Source organism: Pyrus communis, chromosome 9, assembly GCF_041283825.1.
Source record: "Pyrus communis isolate YQ-2024b chromosome 9, ASM4128382v1, whole genome shotgun sequence".
NCBI classification, from domain to species: Eukaryota; Viridiplantae; Streptophyta; class Magnoliopsida; order Rosales; family Rosaceae; genus Pyrus; species Pyrus communis.
In genome coordinates, this window is record NC_142573.1 from 14,949,854 (window position 1) to 14,972,701 (window position 22,848).

Here is a 22,848-nt window from a genome sequence, read left to right on the forward strand (position 1 = left end):
CAACTACAATTTACACTGTTCACATTTGGAATGATTTTTAAAATGGATCACGAAGTTTTAAAAATCTCATAATGCATCATAAGATATATTATAAGTGTATTAATTTTTATCTTCGGCCTAATTGTATGATAATTTATTAAATTGATGACATTGTGAGCTTGAGAACCTTATATGAGCTAACTTGTAAACTATATTTGCACCGGATTGACAAAAAACCTCTTTAATTTAGGATTATTAACCTTTTTAAAATTCGACTTCGACGAGTATTTAACCGAAATCGTAGGGTGATTGGTGTCGAAAATGTGTTTTTTTGGATGACTAATCAGAAAAGAAAAAAAAAGTATTTCGAATAGAAGAATTTGCGACGATCAACGACAAATTTTTTTCTCGAAAAGTTTTACCGACGGCTCAATACCTTTTCCTACAGCATTTTACCCTTGCTAATAACATTTCATTATGCAATGAATGAGCACATTATGGAATGTTTTCATGACATGAAACCTCATCGGCCACAATTTTTACCCTTTCAAATTTCGCCCATCCCCTCAATAATTTTTGGTTTCGCCGCTGATCTGGAGATAACGCAACTGCCACAATCTTTGACAACCGCTATTTCATGGCATCGAAAAGAGAAGAGGGCTGCTCAGGATTGACTCCGCGATTCCCAAAGACCCGAGGACGCTGCCTCATGTTGGTTAAGCATGGCAGAGATATAGGCCAGTTTTTTTTGTAAGTTCTCATCTGGCTTCTTGAAGCTCTCAAGCTACAAGGTGTTAGTTGGAGAAGATGGCGACATTAGGAAGGACTGAAGGTATAGAAATGGCTATTGGTATGTGACAGGGCTTCAAAGCAACACTTCTGACCTTTTAATAAGCTCTTTGAACCCCATTAATCAAATTACTATAAATATATCTCCCTTTAAAATAAATCATGTATCGGTAGAGTTGTAAATGAGATGAGTCGAGTTTTATTGAGCCAATTTATGCTAATAAATTGCCCTCTCTCATTAAATTTTTAAATATAATAAGAAATTCACAAAAAATAAAAAATAAAAAAACCCACTCCCTTACCTAACTTTATTTTATTTTTTAAATATACTAGCATTTGCCAACATATTTTGTGTGTATGAACACATTTTTTTTAGAAAATGAGAAGGAGAGTGTGAGAGAGAGAAAGAGAGAAAACATGGGAGAGTGTGCGGTTTTTGTTTTATTTTATTTTATTTTAAATATTAGAGATATTTTAACATCATCTGTAGGTGAGATTTCAATAAAAAACAGTAAAATTTAGACCTGTGAAATTACATTATTGCCCATCATATTTTTTTTTTTTGGTGATAGAAGACAATAAGTTATATTTTTACTCTCTTTTGGTTGACAAAAAGGATTTCATTAAATAATAGAGCTTATTATTATTATTTTTTTTTTTGTTTTTTCACATAAAAAATCAAAAGAATAAATTGTCACATGCGTACGCATGTGGCAAGAGACTAGTTAGTAATTAAGAGACATTCTATAATAAGGATGTCCTTCTTTGAAAGAAAGGAAAACATAGTTTTTGGTGTCAAAACCGTTTAGCTTTTAGGTTCGAAAAATATCAATATTGAGCCATTTCTATGAAACGAAAAGGAAAGGAAAGACATGCCACCAATTGGCTAAACAAGTAATTGTTGAGCCCTTTCCCAAAAATAAAAAGAAAAAAGAGGCAATTGTTGAGCCCTTCACTTATACAAATTTTCGTTTCAAATTTATCTAAAAATGAATTTTCGTTTCACATTTTAGATACTCGATATTTTAAATTTATAAATAACATTATACATACACTATATGAATGAGGAGTTAAAATATTCACGATTTGATATATATTTTTTTTACATCCGTTGGATCATCATCAAACGGCTGTTATGAAATAGCCTTGCAAATGATGTATCAAATTCTAACCACAATTATTATCATTCGCATCTACTATATAAAAGAACAAGTCACGGCTCTCAGCTCATAAAATATGCAGTAGATTTGTGAATATGATCCAACAAGGATAGGCTTATCCAGCTTCCAGTCCAGGTGGCAGCCTGTAAGTGAAGTTCAATATCCTCTAAACACAACCCATCTCCGCACGTGTCATGCTAAGATCCATGCAAAAGATTAAAAAACCAATCACGCTCCCAACCGAGAAACAGAAGAACCAAAAAAGGAGAACTAGTAAGTCCAGATACTCAAAGAGTAGCAGTAGACCAAAATTATTGTTAGGCCATGGCATCTTTGGCAACCCTAGCAGCTGTTCAACCTGCCGCCATTAACGGCCTCGGCGGAAGCTCCCTCACCGGAACAAAGCTTGTTGTGAAGCCCACTCGCCAGAGCATCAGAACCAAACACATCAGGTACTACTACATGGATATTTGAAAATAGTAAATGCTTGTTGTTTCTTGTTCTTGTATGCATTGTGATGGTGTGTTGAGTGATATTACTGGTGTGGTCTGTGGTGGTTTAGGAGTGGTGCTGTGGTGGCCAAGTACGGAGACAAGAGCGTCTACTTTGACCTTGAGGATCTGGGCAACACCACCGGGAAGTGGGACTTGTATGGTTCGGATGCGCCTTCACCTTACAACCCTCTTCAGGTTCTGAGACTAACTTAAGAGTTTCTTTCAATGTGTTTATCAGTTAAAAACAAAAGTGGAAAAATGGAAAGAAAAACTAATGAAAAATGTTTGAAAACTTTTAACGAAAATGACAAAATAAAGGGTAAAGTGAATAGTACCAAAATTGACTTTTTAGTATAAAAATGTGGTTTTTCGTTACAGTGAACAATACCAGGAGCTTTTCGTTAAAGTTCCCCAAATGGAAAGAAATAAAAACAAAAAATGCTTTCATTGAGAGTTGAACTCAAGACCTCCCGCTTACTAAACGGGTGCTCTAACCAACTGAGCTATGAAAGCTTTTGTTGACAAATTGTTAATTTATGTTTCACTAGTTTGTAGGGAAAAATTTATTGATGTTTCTTGAACTAAAGATCTATTTTTCTGTTTTTAATCTGTTTAAGGAACCATCTTTCAAATTTTAAACGTGTCAATTTGTCTTCATCGTCAAGTTATCACATTAAATGTTCGTTTACTCTATTTGAATAGATGAAAATAGCCGTCAATTTAACAAATGTGAGAATGGCCGACAAATTGACATATTTTAAACGATTACGTATTCGGTGCCAAATTAAAATTCAAACGCTTAATCGAAGTGAGGCATTCAGTTCATGGGACATTGCTAGAATTTTCCCTGCATTCTATCATGATCAAGAGATATTTACTTCTTGACCTTTAAGCAAGCATTGTTTGAGTCAATTCAGTTGTTGAATCTGACTGCAGAGCAAGTTCTTTGAGACATTTGCTGCTCCATTCACCAAGAGAGGCTTACTCCTCAAGTTCTTGATATTGGGAGGAGCCTCCACCATTGCCTACCTTAGTGCCACTGCCTCCGATGACATTCTACCAATCAAGAAGGGCCCACAACTTCCACCCAAGTTGGGGCCACGTGGCAAGATCTGATTCTTATATGGGATTTAATCCTCATTTTCTCATGCCTTTCCTCGTGTATGTGTAATTGCTTCTCTATTTTGTAATTGTAAAGTACGTTTAATGCAGAATTAAAACCCCTAAATTTGGCAATATGTTAAGGATATTTGGGAACTGCTATTTATATTTTAATAGATTATTGTTCGATCGTTATGATATTTTTTTTTGTCTACAATTGTCGACGTACGATTTCAATTTAGTACCTATTTCAACAAAATAGATACGGCAGTATCAAGAAAATCGGTGAAAAAACATTGCAAACATTGTGAAGAATCTGGAGTGCGAACAGGGGAGGAACAAAAAGACATGTCTAAGAGAAGTCATCAAAATTATATATTTTTTGTCAGTCTACAAACCCTCATTGGCTTTCTTCCTTCTTCTTCCCTATTACACAACAAGGAAGGAATAGAATGAAAAATAAAGTCATCACACAACTCCAAGGATGCCAATGAGTGCTGTGAAATTCACATTTGAAGGCTTAGGCTTACCGTATCTGTCTCGGTCAGTTCCTCATTTTCTCGCTCTTTCTTCTCAGATTTTCCCCTGTTGGCGCTGTTAGTGGCGTGCCGTTGGACTTCTCAATCCACCCAAGGTCTCTAGATAGGAAACCTTCTTGTTGGTCACTATGTTTGCAAACTTCTGCATATGTGGATGCTTAATCTCACAAGAGTCTTTGCCTTCATCTGCAGCATCCGGGTGCTTTTTTGGCTCGGTCTCAGATTGAACCACGCCCCAACCCATGAAATCCAACAGTGTCATTGAACCGGGTGTCTCCCCACCGGCATTTTCTTCCTTTGAAGACCTATCCGGAGAAGTTTCAACTGTAGCGTCTCCTAAATAGGGCCGTTTACAAGCTACATGTGATGGATTCTGAGTAGCAAAATCAGCATATAGTACATCTTCGATCCGCGACAAAACTGTGAACGCCAAGCTTTCTAGTATTCTTGAATAGCTCTCCAGAATAGCCTGTCCAACATCCTGTAAAGCCAAAGAACAAGCATATGCATAAGTTCATAAGCATGATCAAATACTTCATAAGTGATTCACTTATTTTTGTGCAGTATTTTGTGTGTGTAAAATGTGCACTAGTACTGGAAAAATCAAGGCATAAATTATGTCCTTACCGCGTTGTATTGGATTTTACTAATGTCGAGTGACGATTGAGGGATTCCAGGGAACCTCTGCTTCAGGAGGAGTAAGATTGTCTCTGCTCTCTCTTCAAAAAGTTCTCTCTTCTCCAAGCTCACTGCAGAGCCCCAACCCGATTTCCCATCTTTTTGGTTCATCTTTCTCTTCCATATCACCATGGAAGCCTCCATTTTGTTCTTGAGGTCTAGAATTTTGTGCTCTGATGATAAGTCCATGCTGCAAAGAAATTGGTCAGGATCAAAGAAATCAACTGTAATGCTCCGGTAAATTGAGTCACCAAGACTTGCCCTCCCATTCTGCACAAAATCGACAATATCAGAACCCGGTTAGAGAACTCATCAAGTCTCATGTAATGTGACGCAGCAACGAGGATAGTTCCCTCTTTCTTTACCTTGGGGAGGGATTCAATGTAGTTTTCGGGGATCTCCATTTCTGTTAAAACTTGAGCATTGATGGCCATAGCTGCTTTAAGCACTTGGTTGACGCAATCTTTTTGATACTGTATGAACTTTCGTGCGGCATCTGATAAACCATTTGGTGGAACTTTAGGCGTAGGTAGCCACCATTTGTCATCCTTTCTCTTTGCAGTTCCTTTCTCTTTCTCATCGGCATCTTTGGATACATAATAGAACTCTTGCTTTTCTTGGAAGTTATCTAGACAATCCTGCTAATTATAAGTTTTGTTCCAGAAACATAATCCATTACCACGTAAAACATTGATCCGAGTCTCATTGAAGAGAGTAAAAAAGGGTTAACAAGACTTACAATAAGCATTGCATCGAGCTTACGCAGCGCAGGGATGTTCATGTGAAGATCTGTTCGTTGCCGAGTCACCATTATCTGTTAATTCAAAACACACATATTCTTAAGAAAATGTGAAACACGAGTGCATACGCGTATGTGACATGGAACGAAAGAGAACAGATTTACCTCCATGTTAGTTCCATCCTTGCCCTTCTGTTGTGAAGGAACAAATTCAACTATGTAATCGCTGACACATAATAACCAATCTATTTCTTTTCTCCACCTCTTTTTCCTGTCGGCGGACATGGGTTCTAGGCGAGTTTGTTCCCCAAAAACAGAAGCTGCATTGCATTAGGAAAGTAATCGTGAGCGATATGCAATCTAGAAATCAAAAAAATCTGCTTCTCATTGCAGTAATACAAACCATATTGATGGTATACATACCGGCAAGATTTGTAATAGCATTCGACAATGCCAACGCTGACGAAACGCCCTTACCTCCACCGGACATATCTTCACCCAGCAGCAATTTGGCGAACCTCTCCCTCATCTGTTCCATATCTGAATCAAAAACCCAACAAGCAAAAAATAATTAATAATTCAAGAAGAAAATGTATGCAGCAAAGTACAAGTCATATACGGCTGACAAATCATCACCTGTTTGCTGTTGCTTTTCTCTGGCTTCTCTAGCGGCGGCTTCCTCTTTGCTCAACCTTGATTTAGGGCCTTGAGCTCCATTACTACTTCTCGACGAAGCCTTCTTATCATCATCCTGAAATTCTAAGGCGGTAGCACTCTCGATGCTCAAGCTCTTTGCATGCCTTCCGGTATTCTCATACATTCCCTTGAAATGATACAATCTAGACTTGTAATCCTCTTCTTCTTCTTCGAGCGCCCGAACCATTCTCAGCTTTTTGGCGAAGACTTTTATAGAATGAACGAGGGAGAACAAGGCATGACTGCTGTTCAACCTATTGGGAGGGCGAGGAGGGAGAGATGGATCTATTTTGTCGGTTACGCGATTTCTTGCCGGAGAGGGAAGAGAGCTTCCAAATCCAAATGACTTAAGAAACAAGACTTGTTAATCTTCTTGGTTTTTGTTGTTGATGTTGCTGTTGTTCTTGTTGTTTCTTCTTCTTTTTTTTTTTTTTCCTGAGAAAATGGTAAGTTTTGACAGAAATGTGGAGGTGAATGATTGGGAAGATTTGATGGGTTAGTTAATTTCGTTTTCCTTTTTTGATATTTTTCAGTTGGGTTGGAGGAACGTGGGGTGCATGTTGTGAGAAATTAGGATGCAAAAACAAATGGTTTTTGATAATTTTTTTGTTTCTAGTTGTTTTGTTAATGTTGTTGTTTTGGGGAGGTTTGGTTTTTGGCCTTCTTGAGGAATGCATGAATTGGACGGTTGAGGTTTGGTGGCGGTCGCAGAGCAGCTAAGATCCCGGGAAAGACAGCAGTGCTTTTTCTAATTTACCACTCCTCTCTCTCTTAAGTGGACGGTTCCGGTTGGTCAATAGCAGCTCCAGCTCCTCCCATAGAATATTCAATTTCATTAGCCATCTCCGATGAAGAGGGCTAAAAGTTCAAATGCCAAAAAATAATCTGATTTGTCCAAAAACTCATTTTCAATTGATGATCGAGCTATAATTTTATGGAGCCCACTAGGCCATTATTTGGCCATAGGGACATTAGGACATCTCCAACCAAAGGAGGGCCAAATGGCTATGTTTAGCCTTATAGCCCTGCATACATTATATTTTAATGAACAATATCAGACTATATTTTATATGATCTCCAATCGAGGGGGATAAAGGGTCATAGGCCAAACATAGTCTTTTGAAAAAAAATCATCTCTAACTGAGGGGGCCAAAGGGCCATAGACCAAACAGAATTTATTATTTTACTTAAATTAAACTACCATATTAAAATAAGGTTTTCGGACATATGTTGAGTGTCACTTGTCACCACATGAATTAATATGGTTAATTAAATCAAACACTTACTCCGTCGTTGTCACATCCGGGCCCGGGGCGGATCACTTCCCGGGCCCGCTCCACCACCGTAGCACGATATTGTCCGTTTTGGGCTTACTATTCTCTCACGATTTTGTTTTTGGGAACTCACGAGCAACTTCCCAGTGGGTCACCCATCATGAGATTGCTCTAGCCCCCTTCTCGCTTAACTTCGGAGTTTCTACGGAACCCGAAGCCAGTGAGCTCCCAAAAGGCCTCGTACTAGGTAGGGATGGGAATATACATTTAAGGATCACTCCCCTCGGCGATGTGGGATGTCACAATCCACCCCCCTTAGGGGCCCGACGTCCTCGTCGGCACACTTCCGGGCAGGGATTGGCTCTGATACCAAATTGTCACATCCGGGCCCGGGGCGGATCACTTCCCGGGCCCGCTCCACCACCGTAGCACGATATTGTCCGTTTTGGGCTTACCATTCCCTCACGGTTTTATTTTTGGGAACTCACGAGCAACTTCCCAGTGGGTCACCCATCATGAGATTGCTCTAGCCCCCTTCTCGCTTAACTTCGGAGTTCCTACGGAACCCAAAGCCAGTGAGCTCCCAAAAGGCCTCGTACTAGGTAGGGATGAGAATATACATTTAAGGATCACTCCCCTGGGCGATGTGGGATGTCACAGTCGTAGTAATTGGCTCTGCTTCGGGTCTAAGCCATTTCTTTCATTGCAAATGTGGCTATTTGAAAATTATTGAAAAAATTAAAGGAAATATCATTGGAAGAGATAAGAGAATAGAATGTGAAGAATTGAAATAAAATGAGGTAAGATAGTATGGAATGGTGTAGGAATGACTTAGGTATTTATAGGAAAAAAAAATTTGTCCAAAAAAAAAAAAAATTCAAATTCCAACGGCTACCTGACGTCTGCATGATGCTAGCTGACGTCAAGTTACTGTTGGAGTGCAAGTGGGCTGGGTTGGAGGGCAGGCTAATTAGCTGGAAATGGCTAGCCCTTTGGCCTGATTTGGGGGTTTTGGCATAGTGAGGCCCACAAGCCTTTTGGGCTAGTCCTTGGTTGGAGATAGTTTTCGTATCATTTGAAGCTATTTTTAGCCATTGGCCCTTTAGCCGGGTCAGTTTTCGTATCATTTGAAGCTATTTTTAGCCATTGGCCCTTTAGCCGGGTCAGTTGGAGATGGCCTTAGGCTAGTTGATGAGTATATTTTACCCTATTCTTAGTATATTTTGGTTAATAATTTGGAAGAATTGTGTGATACTTTGAATTGTATTTATAATATAGGATTTTCGACTTCCTCTGGAGCAAAACATGGTCAAATGGACGAATTTTGGAGTACTTTTAATTGCAGGACGTTCGTGAGTCACTTGGCTTGATCATATCAAAATATCAGATTTTTCTACCAATCGGTTATTTTCTAGCGATGAAATAAAGGAGCAATGCGTAGTGCTGGAATATTGACGTTTTGGGCTTGAATTACGTTTTGGAGCCCAAGATGACCTCGGATGGGTTCATGGCCTTCTGGAAATGTGTTCAAAACGTCCTAATCCTTAAGACAAGCTATTATGGGCCGGATTTGGAGGAGATTTGAGGCTAAAACGTGATTGGACAAGTACTTGGCAGATTCTCCTAGTTTAATTAGGGTTTTATTTTCTATTTTATTTTATTATTATTTAGTTTCTTAGTGGGAATAAAATACTTGGTTGTTAGGGTTTGTGTGCTGGCTTTAGGGAGATATTAAAAAGGCTTGGCCATTCTTAATCTAGGGAATGCTTTCTTTTATGCTACCTTGGGAGACAGAGAACTTGGCTAGGGTTCTTGGAGATTTTCTACTTTAAGGTGTTTTCATTCCTTTTATTCTTAATAATATTTTTTATGATTTCAATTATAAATATGCGTAACTAATTCCTTTTGCTAGGGTGAAGTCGTAAGCCTTAGCATGAATATGTGATTTTTATTTAATTGCTTATGATTGATTGCATGCATACTTTGAATTATTGATCATCATGCTTAAAACTATCTAATTGTCTTAATGCCTAATCACCATTAGGATCTTTAGAAAAGTAATTTGATACAATTTTGGTCGGAAGGTTCCCTGAAATTGATGTTAGCTTCTTGTGATTAATAATTGTAATTTCACTTAAGATAACACCACATCTTAAGGGTTGCATGGTTTTTCAAAGGGTTTTCATAAAACATAATGAGTATCTCATGTTCAGATTTGATCCGAACGTCCGGACGGGTTGTATGTTAGATATACGTTCTATGTTGGAGGTTCCAAGTAGAATATAAATTAGAAAAACCTAACCTTCAAAGTGACATGTGTAGATCATAAGTAATTGGTAAAAATACATAGGATTGCTAGGTGATGGTGGAACCCTAGTGCTTTCTTAATTTGATTTTTCCAAAACAGTTTTCTTTTTCCTTCATCTTGAATATTGCAGATTAGTTTATTTTTATTAATTAAATTCGTTTTAATTTAAGTAGATTATAAAACCAATCATCTCAATTTTCTGCTTTACAATAATTAATTGGAATTTGGTTTGTTTCGAATTGTTTAATAATCCTTGTGGAGAACGACCTTGCAAGAACCATTTTATACTACAACAACCTTGTCATTCTTGCAAGTAATATAGGAGGTTTTAACCCGTTTGCGTGTGTGGTAAAATCTCTATCACTAGTCAAATGTAGCTCCCTCTTAACCTTTTTTTTGGAGCCCAGCTGCTTAGTTGCAATAATTGATTTAAATTCAACGACTAAATTTGAAAACATTCAAAAGTCGTTTAATTAAATTGACCAATAAATTTAAATATAAACTTAAAACTTTAATTTAGGGAGCTATGTTTTGCCCCTGAGATGGTATATAAGTATGGTCTGACACATTTATTTAAAAATAATTTTTTGAAGGGTTATAATTCTGAACAAGATTATATTTAGCCATTTCAATGGGAGATGGCCTTATAAGTAGGAGGGAAAGAGAAACATCATTCATTCGTGGTTGATTACCAGTTCTCCAATGCATTAACGGCCTACCTATCTAACAGCAAAGAGTCTTTTGGTTTTAAGAATGCAATAAAAATATATTAATTATGGTTGTCTAGTGGTATTTCTGTTTATTTAAAAGAAAAATATCATTTATTCGTGATTGATACTTGACGGTGTTGTTTTGCTTGATGTAAACATATTAACAACTGTGGACCCTTCAGCACGACAATGGACAATAGAAGTTGGATTCCAAATTTTGATCCCCATTAAGAATTTATTAATTTTATCACGTAGTGATAGTGAGTGAGTTCAAAAATATCGAATAAGAATAAAAAAGCATACTGTAATTTGTTTTTCTTTAAAACAATGAAATATAGTTTAATACTACCATCTAGTAGTATTCATCCTTACTTGTCAAAATCGAATTTAAACTACATTATTGCTAACCTATTATGAGTAAACCCTACCCCTCTTCTTAGTGTAGATAATATCATTTGCTCAAAAAAAAAAAAAAAAAAAAAAAAAAAAAAAAAAAAAAAAAAAAAAGTAGAATATTTCAAAGCCAACATGTTGAAACTTCCATTTGATCATGTTTAACAAACCATTCAAAGCCAACAGTTTTGATTTTGTTGTTTTAATCAACAGTTTTGATTTTGTTGTTTTAATCTACTCCAGGTCATCCTTAGCTGTATTTTCTGATTAGCAAAGTTCCCATCAATATCCATATGCTTATGTAAAGATTAGCAAAGCGACTAAACAAAACCCAAATTTCAAAACTTTACGCATAAGATGAATTTGCTTGGCAACTTCTTAATCATATTCATTGAGAAGCTAAGATAAATTTGCTTTTTTAGGTCTGGTTTATCCAAAAATTCATCTCCAACAGATGACTGAGCTATAATTCATCGAGAAGCGATCATAATTACGAGTCCACAATCATTCATGTATCTGATCTAATAATTTTCTAAATGTAATCTTGTCTAGATTAAAGTTTGACTTGTACGGAGGATCTTCGAAAGAAAAGTCAACGAGTATGAAACATAACATGGGAATCAAGAACAACTTAGAAGCACAAATGATTCACAAAAGATAGAAATACACAAAAGAAGGAAACAGTCATTTACATGGAAAGAGGCATAATAAACACCAAAAGCACCCTTTTAACAACATACAGTAATACAGATGACGGGTCTCAAACCTTTACTCACCGCTAGCAATTTGCTTAGTTCAATGGACAGCTATGGATTCTGATCCCAACGACAGCAAGCAATAACGTGAACACCGTTAACCCTAGAAGTCGAACGGCCATCCTGAATACCCCATCTGATTATTGTGTTCGCGCATAGTTGATGAACTACTTTCAGTTGTCGGGTCATGGCTAGAGCTGGAGCTGGAGCTGGAGCTAGAACTAGATGAGCGAAACGGCCACAAATAAGAGAGGGGATTTCGCCTTCCTTGGTTTTCTCTACCACTCTCCCTTGCACTGGTGTTACTACCAAAACTACTGCTTCTACTTCGACTACTTGTGGTATGACCACTTCCTGCTCCTGGTGAACCTTGTGGAGGGAGTTCTTGACGGCAAACAGGGCATGAGTTGTGTTGTACTAACCATGGTACAATACAATCTGTGTGGTATAGATGGTCACAAGGCATTTGCTTTGCTTCAGATCCCAACTCGAATTTGTCCTTGCAAACAGGGCAGTGCGCATCAGAACGGAGATGCCTGTTTGTGATCTTAACAGTAGGCATTGCATCAATTGAACCTCTGGAGGCTGGGGCAGGGCCTCGCCGGTCATTAGCTGAAAGCTGCTCAAATAGTTCTTCTAAGCCAGGACCTACAAAATAATCCCGCACGTTACCCCGTGTCACGCCTATTCCAGGAGACCCATTGAAAAGAGCTTCAAAATTGCCGTTCCCAGACAATCGAAAAGGAATTTGGCCACCAAAAATCAAGAGAGGAGCAAATGCCGGGTTGCGCTCAGGAACTAAATCTGATCTTGCCCTAATGCTATCATTACGCCTTCTGTCTGTCAATTGGTGCAACACTGAGAAAGCTTCCAAGAACCTCCTGTCACGATCATCATCATTGTCCAGTCCAAAGAAATCCATTGGGCTGACATGAACCATATCATCAAGTTCTTGAATAAATCCTCCATCGCAGCCTGGGCAAACCGCGTCTCGCCCTCTCAGCCGAAATGGGTGCCTGCAATTGTAACACCAGTGGGTGTTTCGGCCACCTGACATCCTCTCCTCTTTTAGAAATTTATGGGTACAAACAAGTCTCGTCCCTGAACTCCTCAATATTTAAGCATCACCTGAGCATAGTGACATAGGAGATCGCAATTCAAGGTCAAGCCGCCTATTTCAAATTCAAAATCATTAAGATACAGTATGGACCTAAACAAGTTCGAAATTGGCGGTTCATATAAAGTACTTGAAACTGCATTCCGTACTGCTTACACAGGAACATAAGAACTTAGAACTCAGATTGTATAAGATATTTATGCACAAAATAAATAAATAAATTGTTACAATTGGTTTCCAAAATCAATTAGATAAACAAATAAACAAACTCCATTTTATTTCCTATACGATTACAACAATTACCCAATTCAGATACTCCAAACCAAAATAGAATTCGAGTCGAATTGCATCCATCTATTTCAAGTTGATCATTGCTTGAGTAATTCCATATTAAACAAATAAACAAAATTTATAACCATGATCACATCAGCTCAACAACAGTATCACTCAGATATAATCTTTTTGTAAAACAAAAACAAATATATTTTTATATTTAAACTTTCAATCCAATTTATTTCCTGTACAATTACAGTTACCCAATTCAAATACTCAAAAATCGAATTCGAGGTCGAATCCAATCCATCGATTTCAGGATGATCATTGGTTGAATCTAAACAATCAGTAATTCCGTATTAAAAATACCATAATAGTCAGCTAAATTAAAGCCAAGATCAGACTTTAATCATCTAAAAAATCAGCAAATTCAAATTAAAAAAAATAAAATATGAAAGAAAAACACTAGTCTTATTTTGCAGCAGGAAATTCAGAAACTTGAAACAACAAGGATAACACTAACTTCAGATTCATAAAACCATCAAAAATATTTCATACATACATACATACATATATATATATATATATATATATATATATGTATAGTGCAAAAAGGAAAACCCTAACCTTGAGAAGGCGAATGTATGCTCAAATATCTGAGACTGTTTCCGTATCGATGGTGCGACGAAATGAACGCTGTGTTTTCTCTCTCCTCTCCTCTCTCTCTCCCTGTCTAGTATCTTCCTTCAGATTGATCTTCTGTTACATCACACCCGTTAATTTGATCCTGCGGCTGGAATTGAGCGCCTGTACTTGACAAAATAAAGACTTAGACAAGTCAAGTCAAATCTTAAACATTTTAGTCCTCAAATTTTACATTAAACAACTATAAATGTATGCGATTAATAATAATATTTTAAAAATGTAGTACGAGATTGTAATTGCACCTAAACTTGAGAGTGCAAACTGTAATTTACTCATTAAATTTTAATTAGAATAGGGCTCAAGCCAATCCATCTACCCCACCCAATTTGGTTTTGTTATTTTTCTTCATAAACAAGTAAGTAAATGTTATATTTTATACGAATACTTATATCAAAAAAGAAATAATTAATGTTCATTGAACAATAATTGAGAACTTTTACCTTTGAAAAACAAAGAAATTTAGTAAGTTATATGGCGTAAAATCAAATAAATTTTAAACAGTCAATACTATGAACTATATAGTAAATTATGATAACAAATCAACTTAGAGAGACGAAAATTCAACTTGGAGAGGAATCTCTTTTAGAATTGACGTTGGAGTATTGCGAATGTAGATGTTCTGTCACATCCTGGCCCGGGGTGGATCACTTCCCGGGCCCGCTCCATCACCGTAGCACGATATTGTCCGCTTTGGGCTTACCATTCCCTCACGGTTTTGTTTTTGGGAACTCACGAGCAACTTCCCAGTGGGTTACCCATTATGGGATTGCTCTAGCCCCCTTCTCGCTTAACTTCGGAGTTCCTACGGAATCCGAAGCCAGTGAGCTCCCAAAAGGCCTTGTGCTAAGTAGGAATGGGAATATACATATAAGAATCACTCCCCTGAACGTCGTGGGATGTTACATGTTCGCAGTTCAAAATATTGTGAAAATTCAACTTAGAGAGACGAAAGTAAAACCTCAAAAAATAGTGGGTGACGTAAGTGTAATTTGTGGTATATTATGTTCCACTTTGTAATTTGACTTTTTATCATGTCTAGTTCTGCAATTTGACTCCATCCAACAAAACGTCATCATCTTACCTGTCCTCCCGCAGAGGCGCGGTACCCACCCACCCAACGCTGCCACCCAGACCAGTCACTACCACCACTATTAGTTCACCAATTCCCAACCTCTCCAACCGTTTTGATATCTGGGGCACCCAAAAAACCCACAACCAATCAAATCCCTCTCCAAATCCATCAATGGAGTCCGTCGGCGTCCTCATGCCAGTACCAATGTCCCCGTACTTAGAGCAAGAGCTCGAGAGGCGCTTCAACCTCCTCAAGCTCTGGACCGCCCCTGAAAGAGCGGAGTTCCTCAAGGCCCACTCCGGCGCCATCCGAGCCGTCATCGGCAATGCTGGGAACGGAGCCGACGTCGGGCTCATCGAGGCGCTGCCGGAGCTGGAGATCATCGCCAGCTTCAGCGTCGGAATCGATAAGGTGGATTTGGACATGTGTAGGGAAAAGGGTATTCGGGTCACGAACACGCCGGACGTTTTGACCGACGACGTGGCGGACCTTGCGATTGGGTTGGCGTTGGCTGTGTTGCGACGGTTCTGTGAGGCTGATGGGTATGTGAGGAGTGGGGGGTGGAAGAACGGCGACTACAAGTTGACCACCAAGGTTTTGTTTTTTTACTGTTTTAGACATAATTTGAATTTGATATGTTTTTATAATTATTGCTTGTGGATTGACAACTAATTTCTTAAAATGTTTTAAGAGAATTGGAGATTGTGGTAAAGAAACCAATTGTTGAAGTAAAAAAGAGAGGAATAAGAAATGTGATATGGATATTGAAAAGTTGAAAGGGTGATTTTTTTATATGACTTTACTGTTAAGATTCAAGAACATCATGACATGAGGTTGTGGATTTGATGTTCAACTTGTTGTGCAGTGGCAAGAGCTAAGTAGTGCCTGCATCTGCAGGTGAAAATTAGTTGTCGCTCGAAAAGCATTACTCACTCGAAGATGTCTCCAGTTGTTAGTCTTTATTGAAATCGATTTTGTAATAGTGATGCATTTAGGATGACACTGAGCCAGCTAAGGTAAAATGGGTGAGATTGTAGTCACTAGTCAGTGTACTGCAGGTCATCTGTTTTTGATTCTTGTCTGGACTGGTCCTTCTACCAATGCAACAAGGCATTCTTGCTGGCGTTGTCGATTTCTTATTCTCTGAGTCTGTGTATGCACATCGTTTTCCTTTTTGGTTATGGAGTGTACCGCGTTTAGTTCATTGGTTGGAAAATTCTGACTCATTGGCTGCTTTATTCTTGGTCTTTGTGTATGTTGAAGCTTTGCTGTTTGCATAACTGAGGTTCTAAGTTTCAAATTTAACAATGATAGATTTGAAAATTGGTTTGGGAAGGCATAGTCTACTGTTGTTGTTCATTTTATGCATTCCTAGCTCCGTGTTTAACATGAGAGAATGCAGATTATTAGTCTTGATTTGATTAAATTACTGAATTTCGTAGATTGAACTAATGTAGTTCATTCTGAATTTTCAATTTAACATACTGCATTGTAAAACTGGTTTGCAAAGAAATTGTAAACTGTTGATGTGCTGCATTCAGCGTTGTTGCGCATTTAATGAAAGAAAATGCTATATATTTTCAATGGTAACTGGAGACGTTTTTCAACTAATCATGGCAGGATGCCCATTATGTGTTTATAGGGTGGTGTAAGTGCAGTAATTTTGTGACAGAAGTTAGATGCAGCTTTAATATGAAATGTTAAGTTGATAAAAAAAAAAAAAAAAAAAAATTCAGCAGTAGTTTGTGTTTTCTTCCTGAAACAGAGTTATTTGTGAAGTTAGTAACTGCAAGCAAGTTACATGTCTGTCCTGAATCTGTTCTTCGTTATAATTTTAATAGTTTTTCTTTCATTTCAGTTCACTGGAAAAACAGTGGGCATCATTGGATTGGGAAGAATTGGAAAAGCAGTTGCCAAGAGAGCCGAGGCTTTTAGCTGTCCAATCGCATACTACTCCAGAACAGAAAAACCAGATTTAAAGTACAAATACTATCCAACTGTTGTGGAGTTGGCCTCCAACTGTGATATCCTGGTTGTTGTATGCCCATTAACTCAAGAGACCCGCCACATTATTAATCGTGAAGTCATTGATGCTTTGGGTCCGATGGGTATTCTCATTAACATTGGGAGGGGTCCTCATGTTGATGAATCTGAGCTGGTATCTGCACTGCTAGAAGGCCGGTTAGGTGGTGCTGGGCTCGATGTTTATGAAAATGAACCAGATGTACCTGAGCAACTGTTTCAGCTCGAGAATGTGGTACTCTTACCTCATGTAGGAAGTGACACTGTGGAAACAGACACTGCCATGGCTGACCTTGTGATTGGGAATCTTGAGGCTCATTTTTTGAACAAGCCATTGTTGACGCCAGTGGTTTAACAGTTATGGTATCTAAAGGAAAAGTTTGTTGAAGGCAGCATCGTCTTGATCAGATACCATTAATCTTCTTCAATTAAGAACCGTTGTTCCAAGAATCGGCAAATGAATCTTAAACGCAAACAGGCTTCTGCTTGACTAGAGATGATTTCACCCGTTTATCCAATCAGTTATATTTTTCTGGATGTAGTTAGACTAAGGATGGTTCATTAACAAGTCTTTTTGCTTTGCTTCGCAGCTGCTTGGAACCTCTCATATGCATTCAGCTTGATACTCGCAGGCCAAAAGATCTCTCCTTTAACCTAAAAAGAAGAGACTGCAACTTCAAAGTTCCCTCAAAAGAGAGAAGGAAGAAGAAAGAGGCAAATGAGAGGAGAGAAATAGAAAAGGAATGTGATGAAAACAGTTGTAAGTTTGTTTTGCTTATTTGTTTGTTTGTTGGGCTTTTAAGCCTTTGGATTGAACCTTTGTTGTATAAGCCCAAACCAATAAGGTCCAACGCAAACAAACATCCACCATTCAAAGTGTATAATCGTGCGTCTCAAATCTAACACTGTACTAGCTGAATTTCAAAGAATCAACATTGTATTTTCCTTTTCGATTATATGCAAGTATTGTAATTAGAAGGATGCACATTGAATACTAATTGTTGTTTTATTTTCTTAATGTACTCCACTTCTTCTATGGAGATCGAGCTTAACTAAATTAGTTAGAGCAGTGCTCCTTCCCAGGTTGAATTTGATGAGGCCAGGGGCACATGCCCCCTCGTAATTTGTCAAAACTACTTTTAATCTCTTTTTCAATATTTTTTTTGTTTTTTTTTATGGAAACAGACGAGTTAAAAAAAACTAAACAATATCGGCGTCTCTCCAATGCAATTCTATCACTAGATCCTCATTCAAGACCACCAAAGGAAAAATGTATATTTTTTTAGCAAAATCATATTATTTTTTTAGTAAATTTTGAAGTTAGTCATTTTTTTAAAATAATAATAAAAGGCCCATTTACGCTCAATGAGAACACGTGTGTGTGTGTGTGTGTGTGTGTGTGTGTAAGTTTATGTGGTCTATAGCATCATTAAGAGCCACTACAACAAATTGTCAACCGTTCATTTTCACCGTTAGCCATCAATATTCATGTTCATTAATTTATCCTTGTAATTTCTTCTAGAACTTTCCATCCTTATTCGTATGAGTTAAGCTCCAGTATGAGCCATATGTTGTTATTTATCAGTAGGGGGTGGGTTTAGCCTCACAATGGGTTAACAATAATGTGGTTCAAATTCATCTTTGGGGGAGAATCGAACCTAAGACCACTCACTTACAAGTGAAGAAGAATACCATTAGACTGTAATACTAAGTGACATTGAGGTGGCTACTTTAGATTGGTTATAAGATAGAGGTTTTGGTAGGAGAACCCTAATATTAGGATGAGGGCAAAAGGTGCTCTTTCATTAGTTATAGTTTGCTTACTGTTGGAAGCTATACCTTAACGTGGCACATCACGGTTTATAGCTCTCTCCTTTTATATTTTATATTGAGGTTTTAAGGTGCTTGTGAGCACTTTTCGTGTAAAGGGAGATGAGAGGTGGTCTTTGATAGTGTATGACACCTTTTCCATGCATTTGTAGTAATAGATTAGGAGCAATATGCCCCATTATTTTACATCGCGCAAAAGAATAGGCTGCAAGTGGTGCATGCAATACGGTTCTCCTAGGGCAGCAGAAAGTGGGGGAAAAAGAAATAAAAAAGTAGAAGAGTTAACACGGTGATTTAGGAGTGATCAAGGAGCTTTCTGAGTTTAGTTATTACGGTAGTGACGTGGATCTTTGTTTTAGTCTTGGAATCAAAGTAGGAGGTTTTTTGTGGAACTTATCATTATTGGGGTATGTCTTGTTTAAGCTTTGTGAAATATATGTTATACTTGGTATGTTTATAACTGATATAATCATTTGTATGAAACTTTGATATACTATTGTTATTTTTGATAATGTGCATATCGTGATAATGTTGATTATATGCAGTGATAATATTCATATGGTTGTTTGGTGAGAATCGAAGAAGTTGTAGCGATTTAATTTTTTTTCAGAAACTGACGAGAATTTCCATTTTTCCGACGATTATGATGGTAGATGTCAGACGTCGCCGACGTCGGCAATCGGAGTGAGGGAGAAGACAAGAAATATTTCATTAGATTCTTGGAATATTCCTTAACAACGTCAACGTATATTCTGTGAGTTAATGAAATATTTCGTCTGATGATAGTTAACAAAATATTTCGTATTAGGATAAAATATTCCAACCGATTCTAACCATGCGTGGGGCACGTGGTGGTGCGTGCAATGGTGTACCGTAGTGCTCACGACGACCAACAACGGGGCGTGGCGGCGACTCGGGCCAAAAACCCAAAATGCCATTCTTAGCTAATTTTGATGCCCCGAATCATTTTAACATAGTTTTATGGTTGCCCCCCACTTAAATTTACGCGGAGATCCGACCGTCGAATTGTCACAAAATTTTATTATGTTGCTCTAGAAACATAATAAGGCCTTACGAAGTTACAGATCGAAAATTCGATGTGCAGATCTTTCGAATTGAATGACATGGAGTGTACATCGTACCATTCATACAACGAGGAGTGTGCCAGTGCTCTTAATCAGGTTGGATAGACCTGAAGTCGTTGTTAGAGATGTGATTTAGGTGTAAAGTTAGTGTGCGTAGTACGCATTCATCCAGACAACTAACTTCCCCACATTCCTACCTAATCACGTGTTTAATTGAATCGGTCACATGTATTAAGAAACATGATTCAATTAACTCATATTTGAGAACAACATCAATAAGATTATCCATAAGTAAAACATACACCAAACTTGAATCCAAGAACGTAGAAAAATGTTCACAAAGTAAATGGTTTACTAAGGGGATTCGACCAACAAGGCCATCCATGTCAAATTTTGTTTTTCCAACGATGGTTGGTGGAGCAAAATTAGTCTCACATATTGACTACGAGAATGGTAGTCCTCAACAACATTGGTAGATGCACGAATAGGTGCATAACCAATGATCTATTCTATCAAGACGGAAGTAGATTCTGCAGGGTTAAGGTTTGGGAATACTATCCCTTATTCTTGAAGTTTTAGGTCTTAGGTGCCAATGATCACGCTTCGGGCATGATGCCACACCTTGGCAGGCCCTGATTCTACCATATGTTTGTGGTAGTAATCAGATTCGAGAATTTGGTAAACTTCCACTTTCTACAATGCTGCTTCAAGGCGAGTTAGAAACATGGAAGGATGAGAAAAGTAATCTCTAGTCAAAATTCGATCGGATTTATAAACTTCAGAATTGTACTCATTCATGGATGTAATCATGGTGTGCTTCAGGCAATATGTCGTATGATCACACAGTCCATAGGAGCAAACCAAAGAGCCATGGAATCCTCGTTTGGGAGGTATATCCATCTGTAATGCTTTGGGCATAAGTCTTCGAATGAAGATCATGGCGAAGGCTTATTCAGCTCTTCCATGCCATTGTTGGCTTCAAGGATTTCTCAGCTTCTTGATAGTCAAGTGGAGATTCACGTCTTGTACCCACATAAAGTGGTTTCCAATAGAAACATCCAAAGCAGGAAAATCAAACTTGTGACGGTTCAACAATCCACTGAATTAGAGGGAACAATATTGTGATTGGTGCTATGGGAATGAATAATCCATAAGCATCAAAGTGAGAACATTTGAGTTCTATGACATGGTTTGAATGAAAAACGTTGGGTTTTCATGGGTGTATTGTTTTATGAAAACTATGTTTCAAAGGCACTAAATTTGAAACTACCAGTTCAATTTAGTTTATGAAAGTTTAGTTCATAAAGTAGAGGTTCCTATAAGAACATATAATGCAATATGCTGATTTAAGTGTAGTGGATTTGAGGTTCTTTAAGAACTCAAGTGTGAGCACTTCGGACTACGAAAGGATGTCAAAAGTTCAAAGAATAGAAATAAATTATTGAATCGATAATGTCCAAAAGTGATCTTCAGGTCAATAATTTTGGATTAATTATCAGATTAATGGACAACATGTTACTTTTAATTAATTTAATAGATCGAGACCATTCGGAGTCGATCGTAGAAGCAAAATAATGACATTCGGATCATATTAACTTCGATTGACTTCGTGCCAAGCAATAACGAAAATATAGCATAGTGTGGCTTTAACCAAAAATATTTAGGTATGGTTAAGAAGACGCAGATGCCAATATATGGCATCGGGTCGAAAAAATGATGCAACCTAGCATGTGTGGGCTGGCTGCAATACACGGCCGTGCAAAAAAATTGCAGGTTATTGGGCTTGGGGGCACGGCTGCCAGGCAGCCTAGTCCACTGCAGGCTTGCTGCAGCATTTGGGCCGAAAGAGTAGGTGGAGCCCAGCAGCTCATAAGCTGCTGCAGGAGAACAAAAGCCCAGCATTCGCTGCCTTTGGGCTAAGGCGTGAAAGAAGCCCAGCTTTCGCTGGCTTCTGGTGGACGTGGGAGCAGACCCAGTCAGCGCAAGGCTTTGGGACAGGATGCAGAAGCCCGGTAGGTATGGCGTCTGGTGAGGCATGCACAGATTGAGGCTGCAGGCCCAATCTTGTGGAACCCAAGCATACGGGTCCAACAACTTCAAAAATCCAGGCCGTGGCCTGCCCAAAAAATTTCCCATTCTTTGTTTTTCAATTTTTCGGATTTCTATTTTTTAGGGTTTTCAGAAGCCCCAAAAAATAATAAAAAAATTATGCTTCTATTTTATTCCGATTCTTTGACTCACAAAATCCACATAGCAAAAATTGCGTAATGCATGAAACAAATATATATATATATATATATATTGACAAATATATAAACATATACAATATATATATCGGAAGGAAAATATAAACATATGGGGGTTTATGCATCATGGGGAATGTTTTCATGCTTCACGGTTATTTCAAATATCTTACTTTATTTTAAGCGTACCTGATTGGCAGAAAACAACAAAAGCCTTGGAATTTGTACAAGATTCTTCTCGGAAAGCCGGAATTTCATCTCCAATGTGTTGTATCACGTTCAACATAGAAAAATTAAATTGAATAAATAACATGTAGATCAATTCAAAATAGTAAATTAATCACAAACAGAATGATTAAAACATAATACTCCCCTGATTGAAGATCTTGTAGGCATAATTTACTAAACAATTATGGAGACCATAGAGAGAGGGAGAAAGTGCAGAATAGAGAGAGAAGAGAGTTGTGTAATTGTGAGGTGTATGTTATTCCATTCTATTGTGCCTTTATTTATAGTAGTAGGGAAGATTAATTCCTTAACCTTAAGGATTACAACATTTAATAGGTAATCTACTCCTAATAGGATTTACACAATCACATTCCTAATCTAATAGGACTGTAACAGTTGTATAATTTTTATGTTGGTTAATATTACTTAATGTTGTTTCATATTGTTTAATGTTGTTTCATGTTACTTAATTTAATTTAATGTTGTAAATTTAATGTTGTATAATGACTTAGGAAGTTATAGGAAAAAAATAGAATTTAAAAAAAAAAAATATGAAACATTTATAGAAAAAAATAGAATTTAAAGATAGAAGTTATAGGAAAAAAATTTTGTTAAAAAAAAAAAAAAAAACAAAACAAACAAAAATAACGACTAACTG

At 37.6% G+C, this 22,848-nt stretch overlaps 4 protein-coding genes and 1 non-coding gene across 9 annotated transcripts; 2 read left to right on the top strand and 3 right to left on the bottom strand.

Annotated features, from left to right (window-relative positions):
* Positions 1-2,154: 2,154 nt before the first annotated feature.
* Positions 2,155-3,718, top strand: PSAH2 (photosystem I subunit H2). Its single transcript, XM_068480165.2, has 3 exons — positions 2,155-2,380; positions 2,491-2,617; positions 3,359-3,718. Exons 1-3 carry the CDS (start codon positions 2,253-2,255, stop codon positions 3,536-3,538), a joined length of 435 nt encoding a protein of 144 aa, XP_068336266.2. The 5' UTR covers positions 2,155-2,252; the 3' UTR covers positions 3,539-3,718.
* On the bottom strand, positions 2,862-2,935 carry TRNAT-AGU (transfer RNA threonine (anticodon AGU)). Its single transcript has one exon. It is a non-coding gene; the product is annotated as a tRNA-Thr (tRNA).
* Positions 3,719-3,872: 154 nt separating the features above from the next.
* On the bottom strand, positions 3,873-6,814 carry LOC137738648 (rop guanine nucleotide exchange factor 12). 4 transcript variants are annotated; one of them, XR_015966963.1, is made up of 8 exons: positions 6,116-6,814; positions 5,903-6,019; positions 5,645-5,799; positions 5,480-5,554; positions 5,106-5,378; positions 4,690-5,010; positions 4,054-4,543; positions 3,873-3,949 (listed from the first exon to the last, which is right to left on the bottom strand). XR_015966963.1 is itself a non-coding variant. In XM_088700568.1 (7 exons), exons 1-7 carry the CDS (start codon positions 6,360-6,362, stop codon positions 4,121-4,123), a joined length of 1,614 nt encoding a protein of 537 aa, XP_088556694.1. In that variant the 5' UTR covers positions 6,363-6,635; the 3' UTR covers positions 3,873-4,120. The 4 variants fall into 4 exon arrangements, 2 of the variants coding, with proteins under 2 accessions (XP_088556694.1, XP_068334225.2); XR_015966962.1 differs by having other exon boundaries at positions 5,106-5,381; positions 6,116-6,804; XM_088700568.1 differs by having other exon boundaries at positions 3,873-4,543; positions 5,106-5,381; positions 6,116-6,635.
* Positions 6,815-11,491: 4,677 nt separating this feature from the next.
* On the bottom strand, positions 11,492-13,766 carry LOC137739655 (putative E3 ubiquitin-protein ligase RHC1A). Of its 2 annotated transcripts, none has more exons than XM_068479306.2 (2): positions 13,633-13,766; positions 11,492-12,787 (listed from the first exon to the last, which is right to left on the bottom strand). In XM_068479306.2, the coding sequence occupies exon 2, from the start codon at positions 12,670-12,672 to the stop codon at positions 11,719-11,721; it is 954 nt and encodes a 317-aa protein (XP_068335407.2). In that variant the 5' UTR covers positions 12,673-12,787; positions 13,633-13,766; the 3' UTR covers positions 11,492-11,718. The 2 variants fall into 2 exon arrangements, with proteins under 2 accessions (XP_068335407.2, XP_068335406.2); XM_068479305.2 differs by having other exon boundaries at positions 11,492-12,743; positions 13,633-13,763.
* Positions 13,767-14,771: 1,005 nt separating this feature from the next.
* LOC137740348 (glyoxylate/hydroxypyruvate reductase A HPR2) lies at positions 14,772-17,822 on the top strand. Its single transcript, XM_068480213.2, has 2 exons — positions 14,772-15,376; positions 16,641-17,822. Exons 1-2 carry the CDS (start codon positions 14,954-14,956, stop codon positions 17,157-17,159), a joined length of 942 nt encoding a protein of 313 aa, XP_068336314.2. The 5' UTR covers positions 14,772-14,953; the 3' UTR covers positions 17,160-17,822.
* Positions 17,823-22,848: the final 5,026 nt, after the last annotated feature.